Source organism: Oncorhynchus keta, chromosome 27 (assembly GCF_023373465.1).
Source record: "Oncorhynchus keta strain PuntledgeMale-10-30-2019 chromosome 27, Oket_V2, whole genome shotgun sequence".
In the NCBI taxonomy this organism is placed as follows: Eukaryota; Metazoa; Chordata; class Actinopteri; order Salmoniformes; family Salmonidae; genus Oncorhynchus; species Oncorhynchus keta.
In genome coordinates this window covers 27,153,505-27,177,046 of record NC_068447.1, presented here as the reverse complement: position 1 = coordinate 27,177,046, position 23,542 = coordinate 27,153,505, and the positions used below count along the sequence as shown (strand labels likewise).

The 23,542-nt window shown below is 41.3% G+C and overlaps 1 protein-coding gene across 1 annotated transcript; it reads right to left on the bottom strand.

Moving 5' to 3' along the window:
- Nucleotides 1–653: 653 nt before the first annotated feature.
- On the bottom strand, nucleotides 654–22,073 carry actr8 (actin related protein 8). Its single transcript, XM_035764136.2, has 13 exons — nucleotides 21,727–22,073; nucleotides 21,200–21,370; nucleotides 12,084–12,194; nucleotides 10,925–11,029; nucleotides 10,594–10,767; nucleotides 7,707–7,800; nucleotides 6,408–6,540; nucleotides 4,540–4,693; nucleotides 2,396–2,491; nucleotides 2,111–2,251; nucleotides 1,710–1,983; nucleotides 1,301–1,464; nucleotides 654–1,132 (listed from the first exon to the last, which is right to left on the bottom strand). The coding sequence occupies exons 1-13, from the start codon at nucleotides 21,868–21,870 to the stop codon at nucleotides 989–991; spliced, it is 1,905 nt and encodes a 634-aa protein (XP_035620029.1). The 5' UTR covers nucleotides 21,871–22,073; the 3' UTR covers nucleotides 654–988.
- Between the last annotated feature and the right edge of the window lie 1,469 nt (nucleotides 22,074–23,542).

Here is a 23,542-nt window from a genome sequence, read left to right as displayed (position 1 = left end):
GTAAAGATGAGGTTAAGCGTATTGCCTGCCTTGTGAGTAGGGGGGGAAGGTGAGAGGGTGAGGTCAAAAGAGGAGAGGAGTGGAAAGAAGGAGGCAGAGAGGAATGAGTCAAAGGTAGACGTGGGGAGGTTAAAGTCGCCCAGAACTGTGAGAGGTAAGCCGTCCTCAGGAAAGGAGCTTATCAAGGCATCAAGCTCATTGATGAACTCTCCGAGGGAACCTGGAGGGCGATAAATGATAAGGATGTTAAGCTTGAAAGGGCTGGTAACTGTGACAGCATGGAATTCAAAGGAGGCGATAGACAGATGGGTAAGGGGAGAAAGAGAGAAAGACCACTTGGGAGAGATGAGTATCCCGGTGCCACCACCCCGCTGAACAGCGCGCATCCAACCCGGAAGCCAGCCGTACCAATGTGTCGGAGGAAACACCGTACACCTAGCGACCTGGTCAGCGTGCACTGCGCCTGGCCCGCCACAGGAGTCACTAGTGCGCGATGAGACAAGGATATCCCTACCGGCCAAACCCTCCCTAACCCGGACGACGCTAGGCCAAATGTGCGTCACCCCACGGACCTCCCACGTTCATAATATGCCTCAAATCAAATTTCTTCCAACCTACATAAGGTCTATAAGAAATGTCAAAACAGTAAGTCCTTCAAGAAATAAGTACGTTTTTAATCAAATTTAACATCCACAATGCCAGAAGAAAGAAACTGTGAACAAAACAGCTATTTAAACAATCTACCACACAGGCACCAGTTAAACTGTCAGAAAGACATGCAGTACACGTTACACTACACAATATAAGGTAGTAAGAGAGAGATGTTTGAAACCTACGAGGGACAGTGCCCAGGTTAAGTATTTGCCTTATATTGTGTGTCCGACTGTCTTTCTCTATGAGTAGTACCTGTGCCAATGTTTTACTGTCTAAATTAATGGGCTTCTCCCTCTGTGCTCCCTTGTTTCAGTGGGATGTAGTCTGGGGTGGTTCACCAGACAAACGCAGCCCTCTCCCTCAGCATGCGCACACCAAAGCGCTGCCACTCCCTCTGGTGGATCCACATCTCCTGGGTGGTGTCCAGGCAGGCCAGCACCGCTCCCCCCTTCCACGAGATCAGGCGAGGGTCCATGTCCTGGAAAACATAGCCATTAAAACACCTCTGCTTGGAGCGACACACAAACTCCTGCAAGATTGCATTTTATACCCACTGTGTTAGACTAGATATAAACACCTGGTCTTCTGCATGCCTCAAGACCATGTTAGTCCACTGTAAAGCCAGTGTACATAGAAGCTAGTGTACCTTGGGTCGTGTGATGACCTCCACGCTCTCCACCACCCTGCGGAAGGAGGGGGGCATCTTGTTGAGGATGCGGTGCTGCAGGAACTCCTGAGCCCTGTGAAACAGTAGGCCTCCCCCCACCACCAGGATGGAGCTGTACATCTTCCTCTTGGTCTCGTCAGATGCTGGGCACAAACAACATACACACAAAACCTAACATTGCCCTATCAAAACATCCAACATTGGAAACCACTGCTTAGAATTCACAATTTTACCCTCACTTCATAACAGAATAATGAATATCATGTCCAATAATATTTTATCTATATCTTATGTTTATTATTTACTCTATATTACCTCGTGTTTATGGTAGAATAAAACAAGATATTGTATTATAGGACAGAGTTTTGAAGCAGGGTATTTTGCTTACCACAGCAATCGATGCTGTGTAGGATGGCTTTGTCCAAGCCTAGCGCTTTGCCCTCAAACTGGGTCATGGCAGTCTTCCTGGAGAGGAGTGCTGAGGGAGGCTCCTCCATCTCTGCTCCTCCCATCAGGCAGTCGTTCTGGGAGTGTCCCAGCTCCACATCCTGGCCATGGGCACCACCTCCACGTTCTGAGGGGTCCCCACCCTGGCTGCTCAACTCCCCCTCGAACCCAGGCGGCTTGGGAAGGGATTTACGCTCCGCTGAGGCTTTAGAGGACTGAGCATAATAATGGGAGAGGGAGGATGAGATGGAGAGAGGAGGAAGGGAGAGGTGGAAACAGAGAGAGGAAGTATCAGCCAATCAGATAGGTCTAATAGGATCGAGTCAGGTGTTCCTAGACTACCTGGTCCTGCTTGCTCTGGGTTCCCAGTAGGTAGTGTTCATCATGTGGGTCCTCTGGGTCACCCTGAGATCTGTGCTGCAAGGAGGTCATCTTCTGGCCCACTATTCCAAACGTGGTGGGGTAGAACAGGGCCATAGGAGCCTGAGGTACACAAACGATACATTGTGACAGCATTTATTATGTCATATTTATTATAGTCATCTTCAATATCAAAATTGGGCTTCAAAACCACAATCATCCACTTTACCACTAACAGCCCTTCCCTGACTGGGTGTGTACACATACCTGCAGTTTCTCATCCCCAAGTCGAACCTGGTAAAGCAGTGCAGGGGACTCTGGGAAACGGGTGCGGAACTCGTGGTCTTGAAGCCCAGAGATGTCCTGGAGAAAAAGGGGAAAGAGCTGAGCATGTAGAAAAGGGGTATCACCTTTTATTCCTACGCCCCGTTCTTCAGTAAGGCACCTTATTTCAGCTACGGCCTAGACGGAAGACCATGACCAAGATTCATTAGTTGGCCATGTGAAACTGGCATGTTGTGATGTCTTGAAATAAAAGCCATAACCATACAGTTCGCACTTCAAGACCAGGGTTGGAGAGTCCTTACATTGAAAGGTGCACCAGGGACTTAGTTATTAGAGCACAACATAGAAGAAACTAAATCAAATTTGAATGTCACATGCACCGAATACAACAGGTGTAGACCTTACAGTGAGATGCTTAAGTACAAGCCCTTAACCAAAGATGCAGTTAAAAAAAAAAACTAAAAAATAAGCGATAAGAAAAACAAGTAATTAAAGAGCAGCAGTAAATAACAATTGCGCGGCTATATACAGGGTGCACTGATACAGAGTCAATGTGTCATTGTGCAGGGGCACCGGTGTCAAGGTAACTGAGATAATATGTACATGCAGGTAGGTTTGTTTAAGTTTTAGAAAATAAACAGAGAGTAGTAGCAGGGGGAATAGTCTGGGTAGCCATTTGATTAGCTGTTCGGGAGTCTTATGGCTTGGGGGTAGAAGCTGTTTAGAAGCCTTTTTAGCCTAGACTTGGCGCTCTGGTACCCACTTACTACCTGGGGGGTGGGGCGTCAGGAAGTCTAGGATCCAGTTGCAGAGGGAGTTTCGTCCCAGGGTCCTTAGCTTGGTGATGAGCTTTGAGGGCTCTATGGTGTTGAACGCTGAGCTTTAGTCAATGAATAGCATTCTCACATAGGTGCTCCTTTTGTCCAGGTGGGAAAAGGCAGTGTGGCGTGCAATAGAGATTGCATCATCTGTGGATCTGTTGGTGCGGTATGCAAACTGGAGTGGGTCTAGGGTTTCTGGGATGATGATGTTGATGTGAGCCATGACCAGCCTTTCAAAGCATTTCTTGGCTACAGATGTGAGTGCTACGGGTCGGTAGTCATTTAGGCAGGTTACCTTACTGTTCTTGGACAATGGTGGTCTGCTTGAAACATTTTGGTATTACAGACTCAGACAGGGACAGGTTGAAAATGTCAGTGAAGATACAACTTGCCAGTTGGTCAGTGCATGCTCGGAGTACACGTCCTGGTAATCCGTCTGGCCCAGCAGCCTTGTGAATGTTGACCTGTTTAAAGGTCTTACTCACATCGGCTGCGGAGAGCGTGATCACACAGTTGTCCGGAACAGCTGATGGTCTCATGCATGTTTCAGTGCTACTTGCCTCGAAGCGAGCATAGAAGTTATTTATCTCGTCTGGCAGGCTTGTGTCACTGGGCAGCTCTCGGCTGTGCTTCCCTTTGTAGTCTGTAATAGTTTGCAAGCACTGCCACATCCGACGAGCATCGGAGCCGGTGTAGTACGACTCGATCTTAGTCCTGTATTGACACTTTGCCTGTTTGATAGTTCGTCGGAGGGCATAAACTTACACGCTTCCGGGTTAGAGTCCCACTCCTTGAAAGTGGCAGCTCTACCCTTTACCTCAGTGCGAATGTTGCCTGTAATCCATGGCTTCTGATTGGAGTATGTAAGTACAGTCACTGTGGGAATGATGTCCTCGATGCACTTATTGATAAAGCCAGGGACTGAGGTGGTATACTCCTCAATGCCATTGGAAGAATCCCGGAACATATTCCAGTCTGTGCTTCCAAAACAGTCCTGTAGTTTAGCATCTGCTTCATCTCTGACCACTTTTTTATAGACTGATTCACTGGTGCTTCCTGCTTTCATTTTTTCTTGTAAGCAGGAATCAGGAGGATAGAGTTATGTTCAGATTTGCCAAATGGAGGGCGAGGGAAAGCTTTGTACACGTCTCTGTGTGTGGAGGTGGTATTTTTTTAACCTCTGGTTGCACATTTAACATTTTGGTAAAAATAACTGTTTCTTAAAATGGACAAGTTAAAGAAGCTCCTCCCTATTTCAGGCGGTTTTCTTCCAATTGATGCCTTATGACTTTGATGTTTAAGTACCTGGTCAAGGTGGCAGAAGGTCTCTTTGAGTTGCTGCAGCAGGATGCAGTCCACCCTGTTGGAGAGCTGACACTCCCTGTAGGGGAAGCCTGCCCTCTGCAGGAGCCAGAAGAAACAGCGGGTGACATCAGCGCCCCCGTATGCCAGACACAGCCTGCAGGAGGACAGACACATGTACAGTCGTGGCCAAAAGTTTTGAGAACGACACAAATATACATTTTCACAAAGTCTGCTGCCTCAGTGTCTTTAGATATTTTTGTCAGATGTTACTATGGAATACTGAAGTAATAATTACAAGCATTTCATAAGTGACAAAAGGCTTTTATAGACAATAACATGAAGTTGATGCAAAGAGTCAATATTTGCAGTGTTGACCCCTTTTCCAAGACCTCTGCAATCTGCCCTGGCATGCTGTCAATTAACTTCTGGGCCACATTCCTGATGTGATGGCAGCCCATTCTTGAATAATCAATGCTTGGAGTTTGTCAGAATCTGTGGGTTTTTGTTTGTCGAACCGCCTCTTGAGGATTGACCACAAGTTCTCAATGGGATTAAGGTCTGGGGAGTTTCCTGGCCATGGACCCAAAATATCGATGTTTTGTTCCCAGAGCCACTTAGTTATCACTTTTGCCAAGGTGCTCCATCATGCTGGAAAAGGAATTGTTCGTCACCAAACTGTTCCTGGATGGATGGTTGGGAGAAGTTGCTCTCGGAGGATGTGTTGGTACCATTCTTTATTCATGGCTGTGTTCTTAGGCAAAATTGTGAGTGAGCCCACTCCCTTGGCTGAGAAGCAACCCCACACATGAATGGTCTCAGGATGTTTTCCTGTTGGCATGACAGGACTGATGATAGCGCTCACCTTGTCTTCTCCGGACAATCTTTTTTCCAGATGCCTCAAACAATCAGAAAGGGGATCCATCAGAAAAAATGACTTTACCCCAGTCCTCAGCATTCCAATTCCTGTACCTTTTGCAGAATATCAGTCTGTCCCTGATGTTTTGCCTAGAGAGAAGTGGCTTCTTTGCTGCCCTTCTTGACACCAGGCCATCCTCCAAAAGTCTTCACCTCACTGTGCGTGCAGATGCACTCACACCTGCCTGCTGCCATTCCTGAGCAAGCTCTGTACTGGTGGTGCCCCAATCCCGCAGCTGAATCAACTTTAGGAGACGGTCCTGGACCTTGCTGGACTTTCTTGGGCGCCCTGAAGCCTTCTTCACAACAATTGAACCGCTCTCCTTGAAGTTCTTGATGATCCGATAAATGGTTGATTTAGGTGAAATCTTACTGGCAGCAATATCCTTGCCTGTGAAGCACTTTTTGTGCAAAGCAATGACGACGGCACGTGTTTCCTTGCAGGTAACCATGGTTGACAGAGGAAGAACAATGATTCCAAGCACCACCCTCCTTTTGAAGCTTTTAGTCTGTTATTCGAACTCAATCAGCATAACAGAGAGGTCTCCAGCCTTGTCCTCCTCAACACTCACACCTGTGCTAACGAGAGAATCACTGACATGATGTCAGCTGGTCCTTTTGTGGCAGGGCTGAAATGCAGTGGAAATGTTTTTTGGGGATACAGTTCATTTGCATGGCAAAGAGGGACTTTGCAATTAATTCAATTTTATTGGTCACATACACGTGTTTAGCAGATGTAATTGCGGGTGTAGCGAAATGCTTGTGCTTCCAGCTCCGACAGTGCAGTAATATCTAACACTTTCACAACATATAAGCAAAATACACGTAAATCAAAGTAAGGAATGTGTTAAGAATATATATACATATGTGTCAGAGCGGCATTGGACTAAGATACAGTGGCATAGTATAGAGTACAATATATACATATGAGATGCATGATGCAATATACCCACCTGGAGTTGCGGTGAGACACCCCGTCCTCCACACAACACAGACTGGTCTTCTGGTCGCCCACGTCCACCACACAGGCACTGCTCAGGCCACTGCCGAAGGTAGCACACACAGACTCCTGGTGGACTACGATCGCTGCAGACCAAGGAGCGGAAATCAAGTTTCAAAGTCACATACACAAGTACAGCTAAATGCATTTCTGGCCAGCTCTAAACCCAACAATGCAGTAATCAATAACAATGTTATACTAAACATAACAATGTAGAACACAAACACAAGAAATAGAAATAAAAATTACAAAAAAGGCAGGCAAACAAGCTATATATACAGGATCAGTTCCAGTACCATATTTACTAGGGGTGTGCCGAGTAGCCAGACAAAACGAGTATCCTAACAGATATGGGCAAATTTCTGGATAAAATTACAGTCCAAGTATTTTTTGTAATGATACGTGATGGGGAAAAAAAGATATATTTTCTGGTGACAGCACGCATCTTCCTCATGTCAGTCAGTAATGTGAGAGGTTCTACATGGTCTAAACTCCACTGGCTGTCTTTAAAGAGAAGGGCGGGCTGTACTTTGATCCTGCTGCTCTGGTTGGATAAGAGTGAAGCTGTATTTCTCCATCCACTCAGTTCATCATTTCACCAGATCAATTTTCCTTGGATGTTTTTGGTCTGATCATTCAGATTGCTGCTGCCTGGCTACTACTATGATAAATCACATTGCAAGGACATTTGCTATAAAACCATCAATGTGCACAATATCTAACAAGCAGGCAAAGGTATGGAGAGAAAAAATGAAACACTGATGCGCATTCTGACTGAGTAACAGCAAACGTGGCTGCCTGTTGCAAGTTGAGGACACACAGACACACCTCTCTGCCCGCTGCTCCTAATCTACAGCTTTTTTTGCAGTGAGAACGTGCAGGGAGGTACATTGCCAACATCTACTTAACACTTCATTTTTTTCCGATCACAAGTATCATCCTATCCGACTATTAAATGTCAACTTACGGATATGAGTATGTGGGTAAAACAAAGCCCAAAAGTAAATATGTATACGGTAAAGGTGACTAGGCATCAGGATATGATAAACAGCAGTGTATATGATGATTGTATGAGTGGGTGTGTGTAAAGTCAGTATAAATGTATGTGCATATTATTGTGTGAGCAAATTATGAAGTGAGTGTATGTGTGAAGGGCCCTGTAAGTGTGCATAGACAGTGCAACAACAAAAAAACATGAATAATACAAGGGTCAACTCAGGTAGTCCGTGTAGCCATTTAGTGTGTATTGTACCTGAAAAGCCCATGTTGAGCAGCAGCATGTTGACCAGTTCCTTGATGTGATGCCTGTTATAGATGTCAGGGACTAAAAGGATACATCTGTAATACTGCCAAACCAACAAACAAAAGATTAGATCAGAGTACAAAATAAAACTGACAACAACATTGTCTCTGCTACATGTTATGATTTGTTAGGTTTAGTCAGGTAAAAAAATATATATATAGTACCAGTCTAAAGTTTGGACACACCTACTCATTCAAGGGTTTTTCTTAATTTTTACTATTTTCTACATTGTAGAATAATAGTGAAGACATCAAATCTATGAAATAACACATGTGGAATCATGTAGTAACCAAATCAAAATATATTTATATTTGAGATTCTTCAATGTAGCAACCCTTTGCCTTGATGACAGCTTTGCACACTTTTGGCTTTCTCTCAACCAGCTTCATGAGTCACCTGGAATGATTTTAATTAACAGGTGTGCCTTGTTAAAAGTTCATTTGTGGAATTTCTTTCATTCTCAATGCATTTGAGCCAATCAGTTTTGTTGTGACAAGGTAGGGGTGGTATACAGAAGATTGCCCTATTTATGGCAAGAACAGCTCAAATGAGCAAAGAGAAACAACATTCCATCATTACTTTAAGACATGAAGGTCAGTCAATCCGGAAAATGTCAATAACTTTGAAAGTTTCTTCAAGCGCAGCCGCAAAAACCATCAAGCGCTATGATGAAACTGGCTCTCATGATAAGGATATTTGTATAAATGGTTACAATGTGTATCGCACGGATCAAGTTAAGAAAGGTGGGGATCAGTAAAGCTCTGTACTTGGTCCCCTCTTATTCACTATTAATATAAATAATTTAGACAAACATTTGCAAAATGCGCAACTTCTCCATTATGCTGATGATATTGTAATTTGTTGTGCTTCGTCTTTCACAAAAGATTTACAGAAGTTGCAAACTGCTTTTTATACTGTTCAATTGAAGCTTATCCTCAATACTGACAAAACTAATGGAGTTTTCTAAAGCCAGAAATAGACCTCTGAACCTTTCACCTATTACTACCTACTCATGCAATGAGATTGAAATTTTATCATCTTGGAATTTTAATTGATGAAGGCTTCTTTTAAACTGCATATTCAACAACTTACAAAAAAAAATTAACTGAAGCTGGGATTTTATTTTAGGAATAAGGCGTTTTTCTTTTGAAGCCAGAAGGAGGCTAGTATCAGCTACATTTATGCCTATACTAAACTATGGCCATATGTTATATATGAATGCTTCCGCTCAGAGTTTGAGATCAATTGACAGCCTTTACCATGGAGCATTGAGATTTATTTTAAACTGCAAAAATCCTTACGCACCACTGCACTTTATATACCAGGTTTGGCTGGCCTTCTCTAGTCAATTGTAGGCTCACTCTCAGCCATTTTGGGGTTCCTACCATTATATTTGGGAATTTTTATTGTTCAGAAATGTGGTGGGTACTCTCTTCATTCGCAGGACTTTATCCTGCAAACTGTTCAAAATTTCCAAACGGAATTTGGTAAAAGGGCTTTTATGTACTCTGCGGCAACGGCTTGGAACACCTTACAAAATACTTTTAAACTGGAAGAACTTGTCCTGCTTGGTGTTTTTAAATCATTATTGAAGGATTTTGAGGCCGATTGTTGTTCATTTGCCGTTTTATGATTTTGTTATACTCTTGTGAATGATATGGTATTTTACTAGATTACCTGTAGTTTTTCTTGTTGTCTGTCTGTAATTGTGTAATGACTTAGTGCTGCCTATCTTGGCCAGGATGATCAGCCCTTTCTGGTTAAATAAAGTTTTTTTAAATAAAAAATTAGGTCCGCCATGGGAAAGGAAGACCCAGAGTTACCTCTGCTGCAGAGGATAAGTTCATTAGAGTTACCAGTCTCAGATTGCAGCCCAAATAATTGCTCCACAGAGTTCAAGTAACAGACATCTCAACATCAACTGTTCAGAGGAGACTGCATGAATCAGGCCTCAAATTATGGCAAAGGAACCACAACTAAAGGACACCAATAATAAGAAGAGACTTGCTTGGGCCAGAAACATGAGCAATGGAAATCATCAGACTGGTGGAAATCTGTCCTTTGGTCTGATGAAACCAAATTTGAGATTTTTGGTTCCGAGCGGCGCGTGTCTTTATGAGACGCAGAGTAGGTGAACGGATGATCTCTGCATTTGTGGTTCCCAACATGAAGCATGGAGGAGGTGTGATGGTGCTTTGCTGGTGACACTGTCAGTGATTTATTTAGAATTTATGGCACACTTAACCAGCATGGCTACCAGAGCATTCTGCAGCGATACGCCATCCAATCTGGTTTGCGCTTAGTGGCACAATCATTTATTTTACAACAGAAAAATGACCCAACACACCTCTGGGCTGTGTAAGGGCTATTTGACCATGAAGGAGAGTGATGGGGTAAGTCAGATGACCTGGCCTCCACAATCACCCGACCTCAACCCAATTGAGATGGTTTGGGCTGAGTTGGACCACAGAGTGAAGGAAAAGTAGCCGACAAGTGCTCAGCATATATCGGAACTCCTTTAAGACTGTTGGAATATCATTCCAGGTGAAGCTGGTTGAGAGAATGCCAAGAGTGTACAAAGCTGTCAGCAAGGCAAAGGGTGGCTACTTTGAAGAATCTCAAATATAAAACATATATTTTGATTTGTGTAACACGTTTATGGTGTTACTACATGATTCCATATGTGTCATTTCATAGTTTTGATGTCGTCACTGTTATTCTACAATGCAGAAAATCAAAATAAAGAAAAGCCCTTCAATGAGTAGGTGTGTCCAAACTTTTGACTGGTAATATTCAGGCACTGTCGTGTGAAGTGAGCCAATTGTCTGTCCTGTACCTTGAGGTCTTTTAGGGGGATTTCCAGTTGTTTCTGGATGACGTGGCTCCAGATGGCCTCCAGATCGGCCAGGACAGCAGTCAGAGAACCCCCTGCACCGCCGTGCACGTTGAGCTGCCCCCTGCTGATGGGCCAGTGCACGTTGTAACAGTCAGTGGGGTTTACATACAATGCCTGCCATTAGGACAGAGGGGAGAGAAAACAAAGCGAGAGAGGAGGGAGAAATCATGATTGACAAAATCGACAAAGGACTTATACTAAAAACAATTTCGGAAAGTAACCTGCTCTTTAACATGCATGTATTGTGTCCAGATGTACTGTACTCCCTCACCTCCTCTCCCACCAGGTGCTCTGGATGGTGTGCTGTGGTGGTCCACTTCATCCTGGAGCTAGTGTCCAGACCTGCTGGTCGAATCAGTCTGTTATAAGACCTGGCCTGCAAGACAACACACCCAAACAGACTATCAATCCGTCTTTGACGAGCTGCCGATAGGGTGACCACATTTAAAATACCCAAATGCGAGACAACAGGATGATTTTGGCAGGACAGTATAGCCTACATGAATACAACATTTAATAAATGCTCAAAGTTTGTACCGACATATGTTGCTTATTGAATATCATTACAGAATATACATCCTCCAATTGCAATTTTTGCCCACACATATCATCTCAAAAAAATGTTATATTTTCAATACCCAGTAAGGCATACATACTTTCAAAATAGGCCATCACTACAGTCAATCGTGAATGATGATAATTAAGGTTTTACCTGTGAAACATTCAACCTGCATCTGCATGCCAAACATTTGATCTCAGTCAGTTTATTGGGAATATGCATTGAACTTCTACCATTACTTTTTTTGTTGTAAATTAGAGCATATAGTGTTAAACTACTCCTCCTTCCTGTATTTCTTTTCAATCCAAGCAATTTCTGCCTAGTGTTGAGTTTTGGCCACATAAGAAAAACAATATTCTGCTAACCATCCTAAAAATAAATGACTACGGTGGTGTTTTGGTGTAACAATGTTACACTATGCTATTTTTTGGGGTTATGTAGAACACTAATTAATCTGTATGGAAATTCCAAGGCATTAATTTAGCTTTGGTCTAACTTTACTAAACGAGAACCATTGTGAAAAGTGTCGGAGCAACGTTCTGGCAGCACTACACCGAACAAGCTAATTGAAGCACACTTATCCTACTTTTTTGCCATGAGCCAAATTTGGTGACGCAGAAACAGCGCAGTGACTATAAGAGACAGGTTGTAATGTCAGACTGAAATACGGAACAAATCTACATATTTTTTGTAAATTAGTGGTGTTTGAATTTATTGATAAAATGCAGGACATGATTGTTTGTAGAACAAAATCTGGGACTGTCCCGCACAATCAGAGACATGTGGTCACCTGATTGTGCTGCAGAGCAGACATACACACCAGCTACATAGGTAAAGATACGTAGAGCCCTGCACATACAACTACACACACCTGTTCAGCAGACACTGGCGTCCTCCGTACGCCATTGGACATCTTCTTTGACCAGATCGCCTGGTCAACCATTTTGAGACCATTCTGCCTCTGTTCATTACTCTCTGGTTTCTTTGTTGAGAGAGAGTACACATTGGAGGATTATAAGGGTGACAGTGTGCATGTGTGTGTTGGTAGGGGGTCAATTTCACACCATATGTATTGAATTCAAAATCAAATAAATTGTGAACATGAAAAATAAAGTTGAGAATGTAAACATATTTTTGAGGACGGGTGAGATAATGATGTTGAAATCAAAAACCAAACATTTGAAAGCAAAATGTATAGAATTGTAAACAAAAAATAAGACATCAAAAGCAAAACCCAAAAACTTGTAAGCAAATCATTTTAAAGCGAGAGCAAAACTATGACAAATTATTTTTTTAAATATTTGAAAACGATTGTAAAAATTGTTTTCGGTTCAACTTTCCCAGCAACCAATCCTATTGAATACATTTAGCCTACACTCTTGCCTGCATGTACTACCTTTTCGTTACGCTACTTGTATCTTTGCTTTTGATGATCTGTTGCTTTGCTGTCACTGCCAGTCTTTTCGATTGCGAGTTTTGGCATTATTTTTCCGTGAAGGGTGGGGTATAGAGGGAGGAGTAGACAATGAGTCTCCATTGGTCCGCTAGTTTTGGAGTGACGGTTCGTCTTAATCCAATCAATGAATATTATAAGTAGGCAACAGAAAAAAGAAAAAAAATAAAATAAGTTTTTATTAACAACAAATCAATACATAAAGCACATGAGGGAAAACAAGCATACATAGATTACAAACGATGGACAATCGAGCTAGGGGGTACAATATCACATTACAATTACACAAGGACCTTAAGGGACATGCATATACTTACAATTCTAACAGCTGTTTTGTTAGTAGAGCATTTAACGGTCTTAAAATACAGTTCAATTTCTTTTTGTAGGGTATGAAAATGTGGTTTTCTGTTTGTAAATTTACATTTGTGTATATGAAATTTGTCCAAAAGAATAATGAAATTAATTACATAAAAATGTTTCAGCTTATTTCTATTGTATGTAAAGAATCCAAACAGTGCATCTCTCCACAATAGTGTAAAATCTTCATAAATGTGTTCAATTATAAACCTACTGATGTCTCTTACGTGCATACAATGCCAAAAACGATGCAACACTGTTTCTGGGTGGTCATTACAAAAGGAGCAATTTGAGTTGATGTTTTCCATAAACTTCTTCATTTAGTGGTTGGCAGGATAATATTTATGAATAATTTTAAAGGAAACTTCCTTACTTTTGTTAACAAGTAGGTATGTGTGTGGCAGCATCCACACTTTTCTCCAACAGATATTATCAATAAATCCATTCCAATAAGGCATAAGGTCCTGCTGAAACCAGGATCGTATCGCTCTGTTGTTGAATGGACCAAAAGAGAAACAAATCTTTCCAAATGATGAGTCAACAGAAGGTAGGCTCTGAGGGTCAGGTCTTGACACATTCCTGAATAGCATAGCAACACCTGAGGGAATGGCATCTAAAACAATTGGAAAATCTTTAGGTGTTACAGGGACCTTGTAAAGTGATAAGAATTCTTTATAACTGAGTAAAAGACACTCTGCATTTACCAGTTGGCTCACCAATAGGATATTATTTCGGAACCAATATTCTAAAAACAAAGAGGTGTTTTTATACAATATATCCCGATTATTCCATATATAATATCTGTGTGGAGAAGAATTGTGTTTATAAATTAAAGGACCATGACAAGAAAACCTGCCGATGAAAAGCAGAAAGTTTCACTGGAATTTTGTCAATATTATAATTGCAAAACAACATGAAGTTAAGGCCACCAAAAGTAAAGAAGACATGATGAGGAATAAAATTCCAGATAGAAGTGGGTCTTCTTAGGAATTGTTTTATCCAATTGATCTTAAAAGTATTATTTAAAGTAGTAAAGTCCAGAAAACTCAGTCCACCATTCTCAGTGTTCATTACAACAGTTTTCCTAATGTAATGGGTACGGTTTCTCCAAAGAAAGTTTAAAAGCATCTGGTCTATCTCCTTGCTTATTTTACTGTCAAGATATAAAGATAGAGCACCATATGTTAGTCTCGAGATACCTTCAGCCTTGGTTATTAGGACTCTAACTTTTAAAGATAAGTCCCTCTGTAGCCATTGATTTAGTTTCTTCTGGGTTTTTTTAATAAGAGGGTTAAAATTTAGTAAGCCTCTAAGTTCTTCTTTTACTTGAATACCATAATATGAAGGTGTCACACAATCTTTGACAGCTATGAGTTCACATGTATTAATGTTAAGATATCGACCAGACGCTTTGGAAAAGGATTGTATCACATTGATCGATATGGGAATTTGGTTAGCGTCTTTCAGAAAAAGTGTAGTATTGTCAGCCAGCTGGCTTATAATAATTTCTTTACCAGCTATGGATATACCTTGTACAGGACTATTATTTAAAGAATTTGCAAGAAGTTGGGTGATTAATAAAAACGGGTACGGAGAGATAGAGAGGAATTGGGCAAGGTTGTCCTAACTCAAATCTAGGCGAGGTGCCATATTTCAATTTGATAGAGCTGTTTCCATAGAGAGTCTTAATAGCCTTACAGAAAAAATCCCCAAAGCCAAGTCTCTCAAGGGAGTGGAAGAGAAACTGATGCTCTACTGTGTCAAATGCTTTATAAAAATCTAAAAATAATATGAAGCTATACTCAGTTATTAGGTCTGAGTAGTCAAGTATGTCTAATACTAGTCTGACATTGTTAGAAATATGTCTGTTCCTCATGAAGCCAGACTGTGTTTCATCAATGATTGCATCCAGGACTTCTTATCTTATCTTATAGTCATTATTTAAGAAGACAAATTGGACGCCAGTTATCGATGAGCAGCACTTCTTTTTTAGGCTTAGGTATCAGTGTTATTAACCCCTGACTCATTGTAGGAGGGAGAACATTGTTTTTAATACTCTCTAAAAAAGACTTCAAATAGGAAGGGAGCTACTTGTTCAGAAAATAATTTGTAAAATTCAGATGTAATTCCATCAATACCTGGTGATTTATTGTTCTTTAGATGTTTGATAGACTCGATAATCTCTTCAACTTTGATGGGTTCATCACACTGTTTAGATTCTATATCACTGATAGAGTGAACATTATTCAGTGAGTTAAAAAAACATATCTGTGGATTCCTGGCAGTACGTAGAGCTATACAATTTTCTGTAAAAATTGCTACAGTATTTAGCGATTAATTTTTGGTCATCTGTAATAACAATGTTTAACTTACGGATAGTGTTATTTTTAGAGTGACATTTCTCAAGTCTAAAGAAATAGGATGAATTCTGTTCTCCCTCCTCAATCCATTTTTTCCTAGATCTAATAAAGGCTCCTTCTGCTTTTAATTTATATACACTGCTCAAAAAAATAAAGGGAACAGTTAAACAACACAATGTAACTCCAAGTCAATCACACTTCTGTGAAATCAAACTGTCCACTTAGGAAGCAACACTGATTGACAATACATTTCACATGCTGTTGTGCAAAATGGAATAGACAACAGGTGGAAATTATAGGCAATTAGCAAGACACCCCCAATAAAGGAGTGGTTCTGCAGGTGGTGACCACAGACCACTTCTCAATTCCTATGCTTCCTGGCTGATGTTTTAGTCACTTTTGAATGCTGGCGGTGCTTTCACTCTAGTGGTAGCATGAGACGGAGTCTACAACCCACACAAGTGGCTCAGGTAGTGCAGCTCATCCAGGATGGCACATCAATGCGAGCTGTGGCAAGAAGGTTTGCTGTGTCTGTCAGCGTAGTGTCCAGAGCATGGAGGTGCTACCAGGAAACAGGCCAGTACATCAGAAGACGTGGAAGAGGCCATAGGAGGGCAACAACCCAGCAGCGGGACCGCTACCTCCGCCTTTGTGCAAGGAGGAGCAGGAGGAGCACTGCCAGAGCCCTGCAAAATTACCTCCAGCAGGCCACAAATTTCCCAGAGAACACAAAGATTGGCAAATTCGCCACTGTGCTCTTCACAGATGAAAGCAGGTTCACACTGAGCACGTGACAGAGTCTGGAGAAGCCGTGGAGAACGTTCTGCTGCCTGCAACATCCTCTAGCATGACCGGTTTGGCGGTGGGTCAGTCATGGTGTGGGGTGGCATTTCTTTGGGGGGGCCGCACAGTCCTCCATGTGCTCGCCAGAGGTAGCCTGACTGCCATAAGGTACCGAGATGAGATCCTCAGACCCCTTGTGAGACCATATGCTGGTGCGGTTGGCCCTGGGTTCCTCCTAATGCAAGACAATGCTAGACCTCATGTGTGTCAGCAGTTCCTGCAAGAGGAAGGCATTGATGCTATGGACTGGCCCGCCCGTTCCCCAGACCTGAATCCAATTGAGCACATCTGGGACATCATGTCTCGATCCATCCACCAACGCCACGTTGCACCACAGACTGTCCAGGAGTTGGCGGATGCTTTAGTCCAGGTCTGGGAGGAGAACCCTCATGCATTATTTTAGTGTTCCCTTTATTTTTTGGAGCAGTGTATATTATTCAGTTTATTTTGTAACTCAATTAGTTCCATCTTCTCCTCCCCCAAGAGGTCAGCTGGGGACCTCTGAGAAAGGGAAGTTATCTTAATGATCACCTTTTCCTCCTCAGCTCTTCTGGTCTTAGCAACATTACTGCCATATTTTCTAAGGTATTTGGACACCTCAAATCTAAAGAGCTCCCAGTTCTTGCAATAAGATTTTTCTTCACAAGCCCTTTCCCAAAAGTGTGAGAGCAGATCTTTAACCTCAAATTAAACTATATCATTATTTAATAATGAGCTATTTAGATTCCAGTAGGATGCTCTACCAAGGTTCGTATCAGGGGTAAATATTTTGATATCAATGTAAAATAGCCCTATGGTCTGTGAGGGGAGTAGTACAAATATTTGTAGTAACACACTCACTATCAATACATTTGGATATAAGCCAAAAATCTATTCTGGATTGTCTGGAACCTGTTTTGTTACTCCAAGTGAATGATCTTTCGGCCGGAAACCTCTCTCTCCATATATCAGTAAGATCAAACTTTTCCATAAAAAGTATTAACCCAAATTCTGATTGGTTGGCCTACCTGGGGGCCATCTATCAGTTGAATTATCTATTGTAATGTTAAAGTCCCCTCCTATCAATAATAACAAATTGGGAAATTTAGATAACCAATTAAGTATATGTTTCTCTATAGATTCAAGCAACTCATCATTCTCATGTTTGGTGTTGTACCCGTAGAAGTGTACAGTAATGAGCGTAATGTCATTGTAACTGATCACAAGACAAATAAAGTGACCAAAGGGGTCACATTCCGAGTGTAGAATATTACCACCAAAGGTATTTTTCATTGTAGTGACACCGGCGGAGCGTTCAGATCCATGGGAGAGCCAAATATCGTTGCCCCACTGTGACCTCCAGAAGTTGGCATCAGCCAAAATTGAGTGGGACTCTTGGAAAAAAAGCAAAAATCTGTTCGAAATTGTTTAGCAAATAAAAATAAGGCCTTGCGCTTCACATTGTTTCGTAACCCCCTAGGATTAAGAGATACTATAGACAAAGACAAAACAACAAAGATTATATAAAAGTATTAACTGTAGTAGGATGAGTCAAAGACGTAGGAGCAGTGAATGTAAATGATAAGGAACCGAGATCTGCACCATTTAAGTCAATTTAAAGTGAAAATAGCTTATTCCATAACCTTTGAGCTAGACGTTATCTGGCGTTGAAATTCAACTCAACTGGAAATTATGTTCAAGACCAAACCAAGTGTTCTTGTAGTAAGAGAGACTAAAAACCCTCTGTAGTGTAATCAGGAACTATTTTGAGAAATAAAACAAATAATCATTTAAATAAAAGGGTACCTACTATTTTAAGTACATATGAAAACAGATCATAAAATAATTGAATAACAAAATGTTTTACATAAACGTTCCTAAGACCTTTTTTTGGAAATAAGTATTAATAACTAAATAGAGCAATAACCGTGTAAAGTCAGAGCAGACCTGTATGCCCTTCAAAACAGTATCTTAGTTACTGTATACATACAAAATAAATACTGTTTTCAATCTTCTTCGGAAGTTTGTAAACAAAATAGGTATTCTGGTCATACAAGAACAAACTAATAAATTGAAATACCCGAGTATTTCTGAAAAATAGTCACCTGATGCTTGTTAGGTAAACCACATAAGGAAAATGAGAATACCATGGCTGAAACCATCAACCTGTTCCTTCTGGTGAGATTTTAGGGAGGAATATGGATTTCTGAACCGTTGAAGCCTCGTCCTCCGACGAAGTAGGCAGCCTTACCCTCATTTCGTGCTATCTTGATTGTTGGCCACAACTTGTTCCTTCCTTTTTATGTCTTCCGGGCTGAGATGCTCGGTGAAACGCAGACCATGGCTCTGAAGGAAGGCGTTCTTCCTAGCAGCTTTCCAGACAGCATCCCTGTGGAATCTGGTAGTGAATAGGATGATGATACCCCTAGGTCTTGAATCGTTTTGCTGTTGCTTCTTGCCGAGGCGCTGCACAACGTCGATGGTATCACCAACTTTGTTCTTCTCTGCAGGCAAAACGTCTTGGCAGATACGGATAGCCTCTCCTCGCACATCTTCATTCTCCACCTCTGGCAAGCTGTAGAGTCTCAGGTTCCATTTTCTTGTGTATTGTTCCAGATCAGTGAGACGTCTATGGTAGACATTGTTATTCTTTTCCACCCTTTCCACATTTTTTCAACTTTTGCCAATCTCGTTTTCACATCCTTGATTTCACCACATGAAAAAGACTGAAGTTTGCAAGCCTTCGATAACCATGGTGTTCGCGCCTACCATTTTCTCAATGGCGTCACACCTGGAGTTGATGAGTAAGGAGAGGGTAGACACGATGTCAGAGTTCATGTTGGGTTTTTTGGAGGGTGGAGGTTTGCACAGAGTAACCGGTAAAGAGGGGAATTCATCATCTTCAACAGCATTCGAAAGCATGATATTATCCATAGGCCAGGCGTAGTTATGGCAGCTAACTTCTTCCTTTCTTTTTTTGTCACGACTTTGCATGGACATGCCAAAATAAATGATCCAATTATCATTCCAGTCACAGGAAAGGTCTTATATCTTGAACAAACAAAAATAGTAATGACTGTAAACTTCTTTTGTTTTTTTCATAATCTTTCTGAAGTTTGGTAAGGAGCTCTGTAAAAAAGCATCTGTTCAAGACGCCATCTTGGCACCTAAGATTGGTAAATAATAATAATAAAAAAACCTGTCTAAGTAGACGGTCTGACGTCAACACTGCGCGCCAAATCTTCCCCACGTGCCCGCAGCATCTCTTTTTCCCAACGCAGTTAAGCCAAAAACACGCCCCGTTTTTCAGAGTGCCGTTCTACTACGCTCCCATTGGCTAGCTAGCGTTGTCTCACTCACAGGAGATCCGCACAGAGATGGAAAGTGTAATTTAACAATTAGCTTCATACAGTAAAGCAGGCCCTACTATTATCATCATGTTTGGTAACATTTGCCAATTTATACATTTTCAGAGTTACAATGACTTGTAAAAGTGTCTCAGAACTCTGCCGAATTACCTCAATTGAAGGTCAACTAAGTTTACCTAGGCGACTTAACGTTACTAGGTCGGCTAATGAAGTTGTTATATTAACATTAGTAGTCTATTATCAGGTAAAAGCATATGCTTATTATTCATAATTTCACTATTTATTAGCTAATCATTCAGTCGAATACGCTATGCTACAGCCATTGAATCTGTCTTTGAGCTTTAGGGACATTATGTTATTATATTTTGCAATGTTGAAATACAAGGGCAAACGTTATTAATCAGTGACTGAAATTTCGCGCTACGTGATATTCACTTCCGGACTTGGAGAGCGCTCAAAGCCTTGTAGAACGTCTCTCTGAATAACGGGTCGTGGTTTTGGCTGAACTGCGCTGGGGAAAAGAAAGACGCGTGCCCGCATGTTCTGAACATGGCGAACCAGTTACCGACCGACACCTGCTCTGAACGTTGTGCAACAGTTCAACAATCCATACGTTTACCTAAGTAGTTAGAAAGGTCAGAGCCAGTGACACATCAAATCATTGATTGGGTTAAGATGAACCGTCACTCCAAATCTAGCGGACCAATGGAAACTCATTGTCTCCTCCTCCCTCTATTCCCCGCCCTTCACGGAAGAATAATGCCAAAACTCGCAATCGAAAAGACTGGCAGTGACAGCAAAGCAACAGACATCAAAAGCAAAGATACGAGTAGTGTAACCAAAAGGTAGTACATGCAGGCAAGAGCGTCGGCAAAATCTATTCAATAGGATTGGTTGCTGGGAAAGTTGAACCGAAAACGATTTTTGCATTCGTTTTCAAATATTTTCCTTTAATAATTGTCAGTTTTTCTCTCGCTTTAAAATGAAGTTTTTAGGTTTTGATGCATTTTGTTTACAATTCTATACATTTTGCTTTCGATTGTTTGATTTTGATTTGAACGTCCATTTCACCTGTCCTTGAAAATATTGTAATGACCAGACTAGATCATAAAAGGAACAATTGTCCAGACAGAGGATTGAGTTAACGAATTGACGGTTTATTCACGGTTTATTGACCCAACTTTACACAGGCTACTGTTTGGCCGTAGCCCACGCCAAATAAATTAAAGATACCCTACAAACCAACCGTGACCTTCTCCTGTGAAGAACAGACGTAAGAGGAAGAACAATAGCTAAACCTGGTCTTAACTTCCAATGCTCCATCCCCCTGCCCAACCCCCCTCCACGTAACTCTGCCAACCACCAGGATGCCCAGCATCAGAACATTCCAGGCATTCCTGTGATTGGCAGACAGGTTGATTGACATGTCGGAGCCCGCGAACACTGGGTACTGGTAAGTACAACACAACAAACTAATAGCCTAACACATAACACACAGCTGTCTGTGCGGGTCGCTACAATATGTTAACATTCTCAACATTATTTTTCATGTTCACTATTTATTCTATTTTCAATTCAATACATATGGCGTGAAATTGGCCTCATATGTTGCTCATTTTTGACTCACATTCAGGCCTTCTCTCACCAGCCATCCATCCTCATATCGGGGCTGGCACGTTTGTTTATGTCTGCGGGCTATGACGTGCGGGACAGTCGCAGGAAGCGTGTCGGTTGCTCTACCAATTCTCAACGTTTTCGATCCAGGGTGTAACACAACGATAAAGTTACTCTGAATTTGCTGTGAAGGGAGATGTAAGGTCACAATATGTATTCACAAACAAGGACGCAAACAGTACGGGGACTACAAGACAGAGTAACCTTGACATTGTAGTGTGTAATTGTGGGCTTTGGGTTCTGAGTTCAGTTTTTTTTATTAAAAAAATGTGACGTCGGAGTTCCAGTCCGCCAACTAGTATCGCCTTCGTAAATCGTTGACTCGGCAAGCTGCTAGCTAGCTAACATTAGCCCATGTGTAGCTGCCATAGATAGCAGTCTTTGTGCAAACTAAACATTATTCCCATATAATTATTTAATATGTTCGTATTTGAATTTCATATCAATCCTTGGCCCTTTTAACGCTGCTTTGCAACTTACTTCTTGAAGAGGCTCTGGGATAACCGGTGGTGCGATTGGTCTTTTGATACCACGCTGTTCCTTTTCTTTCTCTTTCTCCTTCTCTCGCTCCTTTTCCTTTTCTTTCTCTTTGCCGTTTTCTTGCTCTCTCTCCGCTTGTGTCATTGTGGAGTGTCGTGGGCAATAAAGCTAAAACCAAATCTGTATCACAGTTTCTACATTAGTAGCTACTAACATAACATCAGTTTGCTGGACAACCATGACTATTCCCATGATTGTAATTGGGTGGCCGACCATAAAACGTAGCAGGAAAAAGATCGTCCAATATCTACACTTAGCACACCAAAGAAAGAAGCAATGTAGTGTAATGACCCTGTGTTTATAAGCGCAGAGCCAATAGCGCACAGGACTTCGGGCTAAAACATCGAGGGTTCGAGACCTACTCCCTGCCTGTTTCATTACACTGGTGTCAGAAGTGGGATTTTATATATATATATATATATATATAAAATTCTAAATGGTTTACAAGTGTGGATATTTGCCTATTAGTTCCAGGCCGTCGGTGTCAGGTCTGGAGCATGAAGTCACGAGTTCTGCTAGTGCGCAGCAGCCTACCAGTGCCAAAAGCACTGCGGTCTGCCCTAGAAAGCTATGTAAATTAACACAATTAGTTTATTATGATCAAGTTCAATCCCCACAGTGAATTATTTTAAAGTTCGCTATAAATATTTAGGGTGCGTTTGTCTACCTACTCTGATTTCAGAGCATTCTTCTCTGAGAGTGTCAGATAACGGATGAATTTACAAATGCACAACACCAGTTGAATATGATTGTGTCAGTAAACATCGGCAAAAAACGTAATTAAATAAGTAAAAAAATGTATTTAGTAACTTCTTATAGCCTCTTTAATGCAACAATACTTATTCTATTACAACATATATTTTCATCTTGTGCTAATGATGAGTTCACACAGCAGTATTAAAGTCCAGACTATCAAACCTAGAATAAACTGTAAATACTTCAGTGCAAATACAATGAAATGCTTTTTTCATTGAACATTGGGCTCAATGTCGTTGGTTGGTCGTCCAGAGAGGGATTTGTTCCCTACAATTTACGATCCTCTTCATTCCCACTTTGGGTCCAATATTTTACAGTTATGCTCAGTTCTGACACTCTCCCTACACATTAATCACTATATTTGCCACAACTTTATAATTCATGTACTTTTTATATTATGTATATCCTAATATGCACTTATCTCCCTTCCAGGAAACACAAACCTTCCTACCTACCACAGCCATCCTACAGGACTTGAAACAACAACTTCTAAGCCTCCACTCCAACCCCTCATGTGCCTCTGTATTTCTGTTTTCTCCGTGTAATAAATATCTAATACTGGAACCCTTTTGATTTCATTGCATTCTCACTGATTCAGTACTACCCTGAACCAATTCAATTAAACTAAGTGTACTGAAGCTGTTGCTATACTGCTAAAAGTGTTCAGTCATAATCACCAGTGCTACTTTGTTTGCAGCCACTAGTCAAAGGTGAATAATGTATTCTGTAAAAAGAATTACAATACAGTAATGCACTTGCTCTTCAGTAAAGTTCTGGCAGTCTTATGTTGGAAACCATATTCAAGGAAACCTAGAAACCTAATTATAACCTGTTTCTTAAACACCAGTAATATTGTAGGACAAGAATGAATGTGTAAGCTTTAGACAATGTCTCTGTCACAGGTTCCCAGGTTACAATATCACATGTGATGGTTAAATGTTCAGAGTAATTGGTATGCCACAGTCATGAAAAATCAATGAACCCATATGAAGGTGTATCT

Excerpts from the sequence above, each read along its gene's own strand:
- actr8 (XM_035764136.2), bottom strand. The coding sequence starts at position 21,870 with ATGACACAAGCGGAGAGAGAGCAAGAAAACGGCAAAGAGAAAGAAAAG. Across the intron at positions 1,465-1,709 it reads ACACAGCATCGATTGCTGTG|CATCTGACGAGACCAAGAGG; the intron begins GTAAGCAAAATA and ends GTTTGTGCCCAG. Across the intron at positions 1,133-1,300 it reads AGGTCATCACACGACCCAAG|GACATGGACCCTCGCCTGAT; the intron begins GTACACTAGCTT and ends TATGTTTTCCAG.